This window comes from Lepidochelys olivacea, assembly GCF_965140295.1.
Source record: "Lepidochelys olivacea isolate rLepOli2 genome assembly, chromosome: 2".
Taxonomy (NCBI): domain Eukaryota; kingdom Metazoa; phylum Chordata; order Testudines; family Cheloniidae; genus Lepidochelys; species Lepidochelys olivacea.
In genome coordinates, this window is record NC_140412.1 from 250,824,065 (window position 1) to 250,839,831 (window position 15,767).

Below are 15,767 nucleotides of genomic sequence, written 5' to 3' on the forward strand. Positions count from 1 at the left end.
GTCCTCTTAACTATGGTCTTAAACTATGGTTCAGGGCTTGACTAAGGGCTTAAACAAAGTGACATCAACTCTGTCAAGGCCCAGTGATGGAATTTCAGTGATATTAACAATATTTTAGGGCTCAGTCAGGTTGATTAAATATTTGTAATGCCTACCAATGGAGGTCCCTTTTTGTCTTTTTATTTTATTTTTATTTTATTTTATTTTATTTTATTTTTATTTTGGCTATGTGAACAGCCCAGACCACTTCCTTAAGCCTTCCTAATATTGTGACTAAACTGGTGCCCTGGCCCTGTCTGGGGGAGGAGTGAGGACAAACACTGCTTCCTCTCCTCAATATCACAGTTTGTGTGACCGGTTCCTGCTACTACTTCCAGGGGTGCAAAGAATCCCACACAGGGGCAGGGAGAAGACAGCGTAGCCATCCTCACGAATGCAGGAAGCACAATCCCTCCTAGAGCTGCCACTGGAGCAGGAGGTTATATCTTCAAGAACAGGGACATGGGTAACTTGCACATGGTTCTTTATGGTCCATTTTCACCACTGAAGTGTCATAAAGGCATCACATGTGCTCACCCAAATACCCCTAGTGCTGTGGTTTCCGTGTATGGCATAGTCTTCATAGCTGGCTCTGCTACTCCCTTGGAGGACTAAATATAGGAGTCATGACGGTGAATCCACTATGGTCTGGCTATCCTTGGCAGCTGCAATTGCCTGTAAGGGCTGTGAGCAGCAGAGCACAAATTATAGCAGCCCCAAGACTGCTTAAATTTATGCCAGGACTAGGCAGCTTTCTGGATGATTCCAGATTATGGGGAGAGCCAGATACGGTGCAGGGCCACTTACCTCTTAGTCATGAGAAACTACATTTATTTATTTACCTTTAACCACTTCACCTGCACTTTGTCCAATAACCCATCCCTACCAGGAATAAGTCTAATATTTAGATATCTGAACAGCTATTACTTTTTAATAAAGAAGCCATCATACAAACATTTTTGAATTTCTCCCAAATGTGGAGGAGTTTGGTTTTTTTTTAAAGGAGGTTTTAAAATTATTTTACCCCAGGGTAACTTGCAGGTTAGCAAAAGTCATTCTGAACTAGTGATATTTTTAAGGTCTGATAGCTTGTGTGACCCTTCAGAGAGAGAGAAACACTCTTTATCCTTTTTACAAAGCAAAGAACCTGAACTTCCTTGTGATGTAAATGCTTAGCCCCAATAGTTTGATATCTTGCCTTACATCACAACACACTAATAAATATAAAAGCTATTTCAAATTAATTTTTAGGCTTTAAATTTCTATTCTCATACTTTTGTCATGTTGTGGTCAATACCAGGTGACTAAGGCCAGGTCTCCACTACAAAGTTTTGTCAGCAAAGCTGTGTCACTCAATGATGTGAAAAAACCACACACCCTCAGTTGACATAGTTATGCCGGCAAAACCCCCAGTATCGATGCAGCTATACTGACAGAAGAATACTTCCGTCAATATAGCTAATATCGTTCGGGAAGGTGGTGGTGTTTTGCTGTCTCAAAACCTCCTTGTGTCGACATATGCTGCATCTACACTAGGGAGCTCTGCCAGTACAGCTGTATTGGTAGTACCTGTGTAGTGTAGACTAGCCTAAGGCACCTAGCTGTACAAACAAGGAGATATGGAAAACGAGGTCAGTATAAAAGAGAAAAAAAAGGTTGCGCTCTATTTAAAAATCCTTTTTTTTTTCCTGTAAAAAGGGGCATGAATAGAAAAAAAAAAAAAACCCCAACACTGTTATATTTTGGGGTTTTATGGACATTCAGTTGGGATGATCTGCATAATTGTTGCATCCGCCACAAGTGAGTAATGTGTATCTTTATATTACACACTGTAGTATTTTTGTCTCACTCTCATTAATTTATATACAAACGTGTTCCATTTCCTGCCCCGCCCCCAAAAAAACCAAACAAAAAAAAAGACCTTCCACTGTACAGAGGTCTTTAATACGAAGTAAAATGGCAGCTTTGGATGAAAGGCAGGTGTAAACCATTTGGATGGTCTTTTGGCCTATAGCTCTTTAGTCTATTGCCTAGGAGTGGAAAGAGCTATCTTGATATATGTTTCTATTCAGATTTTCACTGGGAAAGGAGGATACTAGATTTGAATGCTGGAGTCATTGTCACAACTGTGATGAAGGAAAGATACCAGTTGAATGTCTTAAAAAAAAATGTTCTGTGCATTAAATGGATGCATTTCAATCACAAGAAGAAAACCTTTTATATCTATGATGTATGGAGTTCTAAAAGTCATCCTACTGATGACCCTTGAGTTGCAATTATATTCTTATTGAATAAGAAAACAGAGGCCATCACATTTTAACAGTATGGATTCTTCAAAATCTATTATTTTGATCGCCAGAGGCAAGTAACTAAGCTCTTAATATATGTCTCTGTAAAATAAGTAATTGGAGACAAATGTGCAACCACACCACATGTACAATATGTCCAAGCACCATGAACATAGCCAGGCTTACTATGCAGCATAGACTTCCAAAAATCCTTCATGGGCAATAGACATATGTAAAAATGCTAATTTTATTATTTACTTTGAAATTTTACTGCACATGAGTGAATCTAAATGCATTGTAACAGAGACAATATAACCAAGGGTCTATTTATCCCATTAGATTCAGAATTTCAAAATGCAGTACCTTGTTTCTCTGGAAATGTTTGTACTAGCACCATTCTCCATGACTATATAAACACAATATATTTTAGACATGCATTTCATGTGTGGTGCAACTGAAATGCTTTATTTAGGGAAGATTTTTGTTGGTTTTGGTGATTTTTATCTCGGTTGGATTGGGATGTCTGGTAGGTTCAGTTTTCTTTCTTTGTCAAAGCTGCTTACAGCACATGTGACAGATTTCTGTTTTTTATTCTTTGTTAATGTCATTCTTCATTTTCTGTGCCCCACATCTACGAGTAAGGGTTGTGTATGCTCTATTTTAATGAAGAGAAATGGCACATCTATCAACTAGAATTTATATTAGAGAGCACATCAATTCAGTTGCTATTACTTGCTGAGCTTTCAAATTCAGGGCTGAATTCTGCTCTCAATTACACCTGTGCAACCCCATTAACTTCAGTGGGCTGTACAGTGCGGAATTAGGTTCACAGAATGAAGTATGGTATAAAACAACGTATCCATCTGCTAATAGAATTTCAGCCCCAAAATATTATTTGAGGCAGTCTTAAAAGAGTGATGTGCATGCACTCATAGTTAAACTTCTTTTGCGTGAGACTGGGATGGTCAACATCTAGTTATTTCATATAGTGGGTCTAGTAAATTTATATATCAGAAGTATCAGAATACCAAAATATTAGCCCTTAAGGGAAGAAAAACACTCCCACTCTAGAGATGTACTATATACTGTGTTGTCCTTAGCAGACTTTTATTCCATTGTGGCTGCTATTAGCTGCAGATTGTTCCCTTCTTTCTCTGTCTTCTAGGAGCTGTGCCGTCAGCGCATGGCTGTAAAATCATCTGATCGACCAGAGCCCTTGCACACTTCTCGTGTAAACAGTGTCTCGTCACAGTTTAGTGATGGGCCCATTGCCAGCCCCTCTGCTCGGAGCAGCACATCATCCTGGTGTGAAGAACCAGTTCAGTCTAACATGGACATCTCCACCGGTCACATGATCCTGGTAAGCAGAGTTTTCTTTATGGCATGTGAAATACAATCAAAATTAAAATTGGTAGTTCATCAATTTAAAGTAGACTGGGAAAAATATTTATCTTCTAAAGGGATATTGTCAACTTACAACATTTTTTTAAAAAATCCTTCACCTATTATATTAATCTGACCTTTAAATAGTTAAAACTAAAACTGTTTTTTAAAAAAATCCTTTTTCACTGTGCTGTTCTTCTGTTTAGGATACATTCTCTTAGCTTGGACATTTAAAATAGATTTTTTTTTTAAACCGAAGATAATTTACTTTTCATCCCTTTGTCCTATTGGTTTACTTTTGCCATTTTACTTGGCTTGGACGATTAAATAAGACTTTGATTTCTGGTCAGTTTTTCTTTCTGGCCTGTAGTATAATGGTGCTGCAAAAGCTGCAGTAGAATATTAACAATGTGTATCTAATTGTTTTCATTGAAATTGGGTGTGTGGGGGATCTAAATTTTTAGCCTAACCTGATTTTCCTCCTTTAAAGTAACTGTATCTTTCTCATGTTTGAAACTGCACAAATATGTTTTGTTTGTGAAACCTGGGCTCGAAAGTGTTGTGGGAGATGGCCGCTTTGTTCTCATGGGTGTGTGTATATGGCTAGTGAAATGCTTTTTCACCACCCAGGGGAGACAGCATGACTTAGTGGTTAGGATCCTGGACAGGGACTCAAAATACCTGAGTTATATTCCTGCCTTTGTTGGTGGCCATGGGCAAGTCATTTCACATCTCTGTGCTTCAGTTTTCCCATCTGTAAAATGGGGGTCGTAATACTGATCTCCTTTGTAAAGTGCCAAGAGATCTACTGTTGAAAAGAGCTAGGTGGCATTATTATTATTATTATATTTTCTACATTTACCCTCTCTAACTGTTAAGATTATCCAGCTGGACTGAATCACAATCAATAAATTGCCGCCCCTCACTAGCTATGTATTTATATAGCTCTGAGAAGACCAATGGGATTTCTGGGAAGGAATCTGTGCTCTGTCCATGTCATGCTGTCTCATCATGCTTCTCTCTCTCCTGCACCCTTTTCCTTTTTACGGTTTTGTAGATAAAGCTGCTCACCTACTTAAATATTTTCCAAGTTTTGTGGGAAAGCCATATGGCCTAATAGAAAATGGAATGGAAGCCAGAGTGCCAATTTGACCTTAGCCAAGTCACTGACCTCCGTCAGCTCAGCTATAAAACTGAGGAAAAGCAGGATCTGCTTGAAAACCAGATGCTGTGTCTGAGCAGAGCTTTCCTGGGTAAATACATTTCCAAACAGCAGAGTTAGGTTTTTAACCTGATATATAACAGATGCACAAGTGCACCTAGGAATGAGGGATGGATATGTTACCCAAAAGGTCTGTGACCTTGGCTCTTACAATCGCACTTTCGCCTACTCAGAACTACAACCTTTCACTTGTTTTTGTGTTTCTGCAGTTGTTGGGATATTGTAGTTACCAACACATTCCCCACCCCCAAACCTCACCTTTCAAATAACCCCTAAAGTAAGGATGGGCACAAGAGTAAGTAGTGATATAATGCTTGTATCCCAAGCATCTGTGGGTAAAACCAAAGAAAGTACAAAATTGCCTAAGTATACGGCAATGTATATGCTTAAGATTTGCAGTTAATGAGTGGTTTAAATGGAGCAAAATAGTTTACAAAGATACTGCTAAAATAAACCTAAAAATCACACAAAGCCAAATGAACAGGTAGGAAACTTGCATAAGGGAACCAAGTAGTGTTAATTCTGGATCTGGGAATTTTCCCAAAAGTTCAACTAAGTGTGTGTGGAAATAAGCCATATTTTGCAACCTAGGAATGGGTTTTAAAAAACAAACAGATTGATTAGGAGTACTATGGTGGTGGTGGTTCAGTGTCCATAATTCAGTCAATTCTGTTTAACCCTGAGTGAACTCATGCATATGTTAGCTATCTAACAACATATGTTAAATCTTAGATGGTGAGGGTTCAAAGAAGGGCAAATGAAATGCTACAATGCCTTGAGAGTATGACCTATAAGGAGAGAGTGAAAAAAAATTTAAACCTGTGTAGTCTAAAATGAATAAACAAAAGCTAGCAATTCAGAGGAGTCTGCATCTCTGCTTCTAAATATGGGAAAGGGAAAGAGTACAGAAAAGTGCTCTTAATAGACACCAAGGATATAATTAGCAAAAAAGGGGTTAGAATTTGAAAGGATGCATTTAGCTTAGATATCAAAACAAGTTTCATAGGAAGGTCAAGCAGACAGTGGAACTGTTTACTTAAAGAGGTAGTTCTGCTATAAGTTCTAGATTTCTTTAAGGCAAAGTTAGGTAAGGTTTTTACGGAAGGATCTACTTTGAAGCAGCTGATTGAACTTAATTGGGGTTGCCTGACATGCATGGCACTGGAAGTTATGTTGGCAGCCTGGCAGGAATCTGAGAGCTGACCTGATTTACGTTTTGGTCAAAAATAAATGCAAGCAACCATAATACCTTATTTGCCTGAATTTTGTATGTCTCTTGAGAAATTGCTGCTTATTTGAGTTCAGCAGCAAGGAAAACATGCCAGTGATCAGCTTTTTCATACATCCTGTAGTTAGTAGATGGGAGCCACAGGCCCCCATTTTAGAATTCGTTGATATATCAGATGATATATAAGATGCTTTCCAACTCTATCCTCTCCTGCTGCTGTCATCTTGTGAAATAAAAAGTTACTTTATAGATATTTTATGCAGAGATGCTTTAGTACAAAAAAAGACAAAAGTTAATAAGGGCCTAATAAGGATGGGGAGCATTGTCAGCACTGCACAGCAAATAGACTTACGGAACAGTAAAGCGGTATTCAGTTTTACAATGCTCAGCAATGAAGTAGCTAGCTGAGTTAGAACTCTAGAATCTTTATTGTTCTTGGTGGCTTGGATCTTCCCAGGGGAAATAACATTGTGATGTTCAGATAGCAGTAAGAGCTTATAGTTGGAAACATCTTGATTTGACTTGTAAATTGAGCAGATCTGTTATGGAAATCATTGAGGAGGAATTCACTTAGAATACTCAGGTATCCTGTTTAGACTTTTTTTTTTAACTGATATCCACCCTTTTTTATTTGCCCTTATGCATAAACAGAAATACTAGAACCTAAACTCAGCTTGCTGCTGTTTGGCAAATGGTAGAATACCACTTTGCTCTTCCACAAATATATTGCCTCTGCAATGCTTGATAGTAGTCTAAGCTACTTTGTGTTAGGTAGTAGAGAAAAACTCAAGACCCAGAGGGGCAATTTTGAGTAGTGGCAAAGTGTAATTTTTGTCCCTTTTTCGGTTGGTTGTTTTTTCTGTAAACCCCACATTTTTAGCAGGTAAATAGAAGGCCACTGCTCTGAATGAGGTTATCTTGTGAAAAGATCCCAGTGTTTGACCCATGGAAGTTTCGATTAGAGAGGATATAATGAGAAGCATGTTTTATGCCACCATACTAGTGACTCTGCATTCTGACATTGGTAGCAGTGTGAGGAACAAGAAGAGGAAGAAGCTGTCGTAATTTAAGGTACCTTTGATCTTGCAAAAAAAAAAAAAGAAGAAGAAGGAAAAAAGAGGGGGTGCAATTTCAGAAAAGTCATGGTGAGTGACGGGAAGGATAAGAACTCATGTTGATTTCTTTCCATGCTTGTTTGATTAAAATAATCATACCTTGTTATGAATTTTCAAATCAAGAAATGGACTGAGAGAAATGGCCCGTATGATTTTTGTGAGACAGTGCTAAATTTATCTCTGTTTAAATATTGTGTATTTTGTCAGTGAAATAAGAGTTTGCAGAAGCAGAACTGACTTTTCATGGCTTTTTTTTTTTTTTTGGAGTGGAAGACGAGTAAAAAAGATGTGAAATTGAAAGCACCAGGCACAGATTAGAATCTGGGAAAGAGGGTGAATGGTCTTGCCTTTCTAAACACACAAACAAAAATAATACATTAAAACTAGAGGTCTGAGAAGTCTTCCCTTGACAACGTGCAAAAATAATGTATTTTGGAAAAATTACACCATTGAAGTGTTCGTGATACGTCATGCATCTAGTGCTTTTCAAACAAGAAGGGCATGGGATGTTTCATCACCACCGTGCATGCTGGGAGCAAAGAGAATGAGAGACTGAAGGCTGGGACTTAGTAACCCTTAGTAACCAGAAGATGTTTCTTCAAAAGATCACCTTCCATTCTGGGAGGACTTTCTGTAATAAAACTAGAACTGGACTACATAGATCCTAGAAGTGCTGTTGGGAAGCTAGCCAAACCTGAGACAGAAACTTTAGTTCTGCATTCCACCTTTCACATGGTGTGGTTTGATTTAGTCTTGATGTTGATTTGACAAAGTGATTGTCATGGACTTGAGTGGAGCTGCAAGAAAGGAATAGAGAGACTCCTGGAACTTAGATGTGGGGATTTCAAACAGTATTTGTATTTTATGCTCTGCCATAGTAATTCTGCCTTTTTTAAAAAAAAAAAGCACTCTGCACACACTTTTTAAAAAAAGAAATCTTTGAGAAGCAGGGAGTATCCCCTATAGACTTCATTTAAATGGTCTATAAAATAGTGCTGAACTGTATTTAAAAATACATTATGGCAAAGATAAACTGCAAAGCCACTTGTTAAACTGCCCACTAAACTATTAAACCACTGCAAGGCTTTGATTTCATCCTAAACCATTAATAAAAATCACTGAACTGCCTCGATTTATAGCATCTAAAATGCTTTACTAAACAAAGGAGTGCCCAACATGCGATGATTGATACCACTGGGCTGGATACCAGCACACACTCTGACTGGTGTCTAACTCAAAAACATGCAGAAAGAGGCAGTAGAGAGGGTGTTTCCTGAGGAGAAAGGGATTGATCTATAGCCTGGGAGCTTTCCACCAAGTGACAGTGGCACATGCCCACTGTGGGTACGTGACAGCCTTCCTTGGGGAAGGTCAAAGGTGAGGAGGGCAGGAAGGAGAAACCAGAATTACTAATAAAATCAAATAGCTGCAGACAAGAACGTCTGTTTGACTATTTTGGTTTTTATTTGAATTTTCTTTGTTTTCAGTAGCAGCACGATGTGCTGAGTGCTGTACAAAGACGTAGAAGGCACAGTGCCTATGCCAAAAAGTTACATCTTTTTTTTTTTTAAGAAAAACAGGTGTAGAATGGGGAGAAAGAGAAACAGCACATTTAAAAAAAATACAGCCACACATGTAGATATACACACACACGTATATATGTTTTTCAGTCCCAAATTACCTGCAACCATGCTGCTATACTTAGTTGTAGGTGTCCTGGTATAGGTAGGTCTTCAGGAAGCATTTGAAGGAGAAATGATGGTGACCTTGCAGGCCAGCTCAGGAAGAGCATTCCAAGCATAGAGGTCACACGGGGAAAGGCTGTTGCTTATCCAGAGCACATTCCTTTGCTGGAATACTGATTTAATGTGAGGACCTAGATAGCTAGTATACAAAAAGACATAAATACCACAGGGAAATAAATCTGTGCCCTTGTCTTGCTGAATGAGTAGCTGACTTATAAGTTGTGTTCTTAAGAACAGGCAGAGTAGGCTGCCTCCCTGCAGACTCACTGTTGCCAAAAGGCACTTCCCTGTTTTCCTGTCTGAATTTTTAAGTTATTTTGAAACATTTTCCTCTCTTCAAAATTGGGGCTTGTAATTGGGCAACAAGGATAACTGGCAACAGCAATAAGTATCTTTTTAAAGACAACCTAACGCTGTCCTTAGTATATAAAGTCATAGAAACGTAGGCGGGTGGAACCTTGAGAAGTCATCAAGTCCAGCCCCTGTGCTGAGGCCAGGACCAAGAAAACATAGAATATCCCTGACTAGTATTTGTCCAACTATTCTTTGAAACCTAAGCCAGTGATGGGGATTCCACAACCTCCCTTGGAAGCCTGTTCCAGAGCTTAACTATCCTTATAGTTGGAAAGTTTTTCCTAATATCTAACCTAAAGCTCTCTTGCTACAGATTATGCCCATTACTTGTTGTTCCGCTTTCAGTGGACATGGAGAACAATTGATCACCATCCTCTTTATAACAGCCCTTAACATATTAAGTCTATCAGTTCCCTCATCAGCCTTCTTTTCACAAGACTAGTTATAGTTCTGTTGAATGTGTGGGTGTATTATATGAAAGAACCGGGGGTGGAAGGGACAACTCATGCTACGTGTATTAACCCCTTGGTTCTGCCATTCTAACATAGTGGTATGCTAAATTTGCTCTGACTTCAAAGGTTTTGCAGAACCCAGAGTGCTGAAATGCCAGTCAAAAGCAGCTCCTCCAGGGCTGGGTTTCTGCTCATGCCTCCCTTCCTCCCCCTCTTTCCACCCCCCACATCCACCAGTTAAACCACTGATTTGGTACCAGAGAAGTAATACTTTCCTCTTTCCATGAACACTGCTACTTGCTAACACGAGCAGCAGGGGATAGTGATATGGTGTGGACTCAAATCAGGAGCTGAGTGGACAGGGGAGATCCCAGCAGAAGCAATCTCCTCAGCTCTTGATTTGATTCCCCACCGCCACCAGCCCCACTGCTGTCAGTCCTCCAATCAGTTTGCTTCATGCTCAGTTTCCACCAATTTCCACAACCTCATTTTTTGAATGAGTTTTAAATAGTAATCATGAATTAAGGGGTTAATGTTAGAGCAGGGAAACTGTTCGATGAATTTCAGTATTTTTTCTAAATTGTCTTTCTTTTTTTCTCAAATTTATTCATTATTAGAAATAATTTGCCAAATGTGCATCTTGGTCTGGAGCTTGATTGTGAGAAGGTCATTTCAAGGCTTTAATTTTCAAAACTCAGCTGTTTTGATTAGACACACAGGTCACATGATAGGTTTCTGTTCCTAGGTAGGATAAGTGCAATCACGGTTTCAGTGCAAATAATCAGAATTCATTTTCCATTAATATTTTGCAATATTCACTTAAAATTTGTTTTGACAAAAATTCCTCCCTGAGAACTGGTTTATTAGACTATTAGCAGAAAGCAAACACAAAAGGGTCATGAACACAATCAAAACAAACCAGTTTAATGTTGCAATGAATATTTGCAGAATTCTCCCCATCTCCCCCAGTATTTCTCCAGCTCTAGTTGAGGTCCAGATAAGACCAAGGCAAAGCTGGTGGCAACCACTGGAAGAAGTGGAAGAGGTCTCTGGATGAAGGGAGTATACCTGCCTTTGGCTACTCAGGTTTGAAAACTAGGGTTTTACTGGATCCTCAGCTGCTTCTAGATGTCTAGAGAACTGCAGCTGCCTGGAATGCTTATCGTCTACACTTGTCCAGGAGGTTGATCTTTTCTTTTGGAATGAGGTTATGCCTTGTGTAATGTGGTGCTCTTCTGTTGATTCAGCCTGTTGAATTTATTTAAACCCTGCATGATGCTGCAGAGGTTCTGCTGACTCATAGCAGATGTGGCTTGTTAACCACATTTAGGGTCTAAGACGGAGGTCAGCAACCTTTGGTTGCTTCAGGAAGTGGTGACCAGCACGCCCCTGTGGCCCACAGCTCCCATTTGGCCGGGAACGGTGAACCATGGCCACTGGGATCTGCCGGGGGTCGTGCCTGTGGATGGTTAATGTAAACAAAATGTCTCGCAGCCTGCCAGTGGATTACCCTGACGGGCTGCGTGCCGAAAGTTGCTGATCCCTGGTCTAAGAGGTGGGAGTTGTTCTCTAGAACAGTGGTTCTCAACCAGGGGTAAGCAGAGGTCTTCCAGCAGGTACTCAACTTATCTAGATCAGTATTTCTCAAGTTGGGGGTTGCAGCCCCCAGGGGTGGGTCACAGGATGAATTTAGGGGGATTGCAAATACAGGGCCAGCATTGGGGTTGGCAAGCAAGGCAACTGCATGGGGCCCCACATTGCAGGGAGTCTCACGATGCTAAGTAATATAATTCAGCACCACCCTCTGGGGCCTGGGCTTCAAACAAGGCTCACAAGTGAAAAATAGGTTCAAGTATCACTCTGAATGTAAGTACAATATTTATATTCCAATCTATGAGAAAGTAAGCAATGTTTCAGTAATAGTGTGCTGTGACACTTTTGTATTTTTATGTCTGATTTTGTAAGCATATAGTTTTAAAGTGAGGTGAAATTTGAGGTACACAAGACAAATCAGGCTCCTGAAAGGGGTACAGTAGTGTGGAAAGGTCCAGGATCACTGCTCTAGAAGGTGAGGGAACTAGGAAGGAGGAGGTTCCGAAGGGACTTTTCCAGGGGGAAATTGAGGCTAATATTTAGGCTGTGCTGACATTTTTGAGCTGTTAGTAAATCAAACCTGGGAAGGGGTGTGGGTGGGGTTGAGTTTTACACAGGAGTGTTTCGTTCAGTTTTGAGTCTGTGCATTCAGACTGCAGTAAACCAGGCCTTTGACACTTCAGTATTCGATTGTAGCAATGGGTTGTATATGGGGCTACACCTTGAGAACACCCAGAAACCTATAGAAAGTGCAGAATGTAGCTACCTTCTCTGCTTAGTGGTGCTTCTTGTAAAAGGAACCTTGCATTTGTGCTCCATGATTTGCATTGGTTGTACTTCTGGTTGTAATTTAAGGTTCCACTGTTCACCGCTAAAGTCCTAAATGGTATCTCCAGAGATCTGATCTCCTCTCTCTGTGAATTATGATGGACGAAGTCAGTTGAGGTGCTCTAGTTACCAATACCCTGATTTAATCAGGAGACAGCTAGATTCAATGAACGAAACTGGTTTCCTTCACTGGCCTGTCGCTGCCTGAGCATGCTGATCTGCCGGGCAACCCGCAAAGGTTTTATTGCTTTGCAGGCCTTTTCTGGGGAAGAAGGCTCAGTGGGGATTTTAAGCTGGTGGGATGTTTCAGAGTAACAGCCGTGTTAGTCTGTATTCGCAAAAAGAAAAGGAGTACTTGTGGCACCTTATAGACTAACCAATTTATTTGAGCATGAGCTTTCGTGAGCTACAGCTCACTTCATCGGATGCATGCCGTGGAAACTGTAGCAGACTTTATATATACACAGAGAATATGAAAAAATACCTCCTCCCACCCCACTGTCCTGCTGGTAATAGCTTATCTAAAGTGATCATCAGGTGGGCCATTTCCAGCACAAATCCAGGTTTTCTCACCCTCCACCCCCCCCCCCCACAAATTCACTCTCCTGCTGGTGATAGCCCATCCAAAGTGACAACTCTTTACACAATGTGCATGATAATCAAGTTGGGCCATTTCCTGCACAAATCCAGGTTCTCTCACCCCCTCACCCCTCTCCCAAAAACCACACACACAAACTCACTATCCTGCTGGTAATAGCTCATCCAAAGTGACCATTCTCCCTACAATGTGCATAATTAAGGTGGGCCATTTCCAGCACAAATCCAGGTTTTCTCACATCCCCCCCACCCCCATACACACACAAACTCACTCTCCTGCTGGTAAAACCCCTTCAAAACTGACCACTCTCCAAGTTTAAATCCAAGTTAAACCAGAACATCTGGGGGAGGAGGGGGTAGGAAAAAACAAGAGGAAACAGGCTACCTTGCATAATGACTTAGCCACTCCAAGTCTCTATTTAAGCCTAAATTAATAGTATCCAATTTGCAAATGAATTCCAATTCAGCAGTTTCTCGCTGGAGTCTGGATTTGAAGTTTTTTTGTTTTAAGATAGCGACCTTCATGTCTGTGATTGCGTGACCAGAGAGATTGAAGTGTTCTCCGACTGGTTTATGAATGTTATAATTCTTGACATCTGATTTGTGTCCATTTATTCTTTTACGTAGAGACTGTCCAGTTTGACCAATGTACATGGCAGAGGGGCATTGCTGGCACATGATGGCATATATCACATTGGTGGATGTGCAGGTGAACGAGCCTCTGATAGTGTGGCTGATGTTATTAGGCCCTGTGATGGTGTCCCCTGAATAGATATGTGGGCACAATTGGCAACGGGCTTTGTTGCAAGGATAAGTTCCTGGGTTAGTGGTTCTGTTGTGTGGTATGTGATTGTTGGTGAGTATTTGCTTCAGGTTGCGGGGCTGTCTGTAGGCAAGGACTGGCCTGTCTCCCAAGATTTGTGAGAGTGTTGGGTCATCCTTTAGGATAGGTTGTAGATCCTTAATGATGCGTTGGAGGGGTTTTAGTTGGGGGCTGAAGGTGACGGCTAGTGGCATTCTGTTATTTTCTTTGTTAGGCCTGTCCTGTAGTAGGTAACTTCTGGGAACTCTTCTGGCTCTATCAATCTGTTTCTTTACTTCTGCAGGTGGGTATTGTAGTTGTAAGCTTGACAGAGATCTTGTAGGTGTTTGTCTCTGTCTGAGGGGTTGGAGCAAATGCGGTTGTATCGCAGAGCTTGGCTGTAGACGATGGATCGTGTGGTGTGGTCAGGGTGAAAGCTGGAGGCATGCAGGTAGGAATAGCGATCAGTAGGTTTCCGGTATAGGGTGGTGTTTATGTGACCATTGTTTATTAGCACTGTAGTGTCCAGGAAGTGGATCTCTTGTGTGGACTGGACCAGGCTGAGGTTGGTGGTGGGATGGAAATTGTTGAAATCATGGTGGAATTCCTCAAGGGCTTCTTTTCCATGGGTCCAGATGATGAAGATGTCATCAATATAGCGCAAGTAGAGTAGGGGCTTTAGGGGACGAGAGCTGAGGAAGCGTTGTCATGAGCTTTCGTGAGCTACAGCTCACTTCATCGGATGCATGCCGTGGAAACTGTGGGAGTATCTCAGTTTGGGTAACATTTGGAAGATTTCATATGTAGGACATTCGTTGCAATACGTACATGGTGATGATTAAGCATTGCGCATGTTCCCAGGGTTGCACACTGGGTGTATTTTTAAATAAAGAAATATTACATTTTAAATGTGTAAAGATATAAAAACAGCCTCTTTTGATCCTCACAGGATTTACCCTCTTGTAAAGAAAGACTGTGGTATTTTGGACATATGCAAAGTGGAGTTCCTCTTGCCTCCAATATTTTTTTTTCTTACCCAATTACTTCCCCTCACCCTCCTTCATATAATATGTTCTCCTCTCTTCCTGTGAATCTACCTCGAATAAAACAGCTCCTCCTTTCTTCTAGACTGAAGCAGCATCTCCTTTTTTGTCCCAGACACACAAGAAGAAAGATAAAATGCAAGGGATGTGGTTTAATTAGGCTGTAGCTTTATTAACTTAACTCCTCTGGGAGCTATCCAGTGATAGCTGAGACAGTGCAGGGCATAATTCCTTCTTCAGTCATTTCTGCCTGGTGGTGTGGATTCCCCATCCCTCCACAGCTGTTCCCCAACCTGTTGCTGGGATCCCACTACCCTCCCCTTGTATGCAGTTTAGGGGCTGGGGAAAGAGGATCTCCTGGCTGTACGAGAGACATTAGGAGGCACAACTCTGTTCCCAAGCTTCTTTAGGGTTGCCTTTCCCTACTCCAGTTCCAGTTTATCAGGGAACCAGACCTCTTAATCCTGGTATGAGAGGGGCCTCAGGGTAGAGTGACAGGGTTTATACACCCTCCCCCAGGTGCTCAGGGCCAGTGGCTTACCTGAGCCCCAGTGGTCCACCCACCAACTCACCGTCATGCCTTTCCCTCTTTCCAACACCAAGTGGAGGGAGCTTTAAAGGAACCATTACCCCTTTTTCTGCCAGTTCAGCCAAAGCCCCCTCTTTTGAAATTGCAGGGTTGCATTTTGTCTGTTATTCCTTCCGCTCTCAGTTCTATAATGACTTCCTGGTCCTCCTTACCTATAACTTCCTACAGGCATTGGACCCAGTTGGCCCACTGCTCATGTGGGTTGCTCAACTGTCCAAAAAGCCCATGCTGAACAAATCAGGCCCACAGATGGGGAGAGATGAGTTCTGCTCCTGTTTTCTGCCTCTTATATGTTCTCTTGTTGCCCCACTGATGTCATATAGAGAGTAAAAAGCATGGGAAGGTCAGACTGTACGTAATCCACACCTCCTTGGGGCTGGCCATGTCATTGGACTGAGTTATTGCATGGTCCTTTCTTGTTGCACTGATTGTTTCCCTGAAATTACCTCTTTTTTGGTTATGTCAGGTTGGTGACTGGCCCCTAAATTA

The 15,767-nt window shown here is 41.1% G+C and overlaps 1 protein-coding gene across 3 annotated transcripts in view; it reads left to right on the top strand.

The window, feature by feature from the left end:
* The window catches only part of PTPRN2 (protein tyrosine phosphatase receptor type N2), a 1,058,681-nt gene that overhangs the window by 950,897 nt on the left and 92,017 nt on the right, over positions 1-15,767 (top strand). For all 3 annotated transcript variants that reach the window (XM_084620378.1, XM_084620379.1, XM_084620380.1), the window contains one exon: positions 3,493-3,687. In XM_084620378.1, coding sequence (XP_084476504.1) covers positions 3,493-3,687 — 195 coding nt within the window. The remainder of the gene's footprint in view (positions 1-3,492; positions 3,688-15,767) is intronic.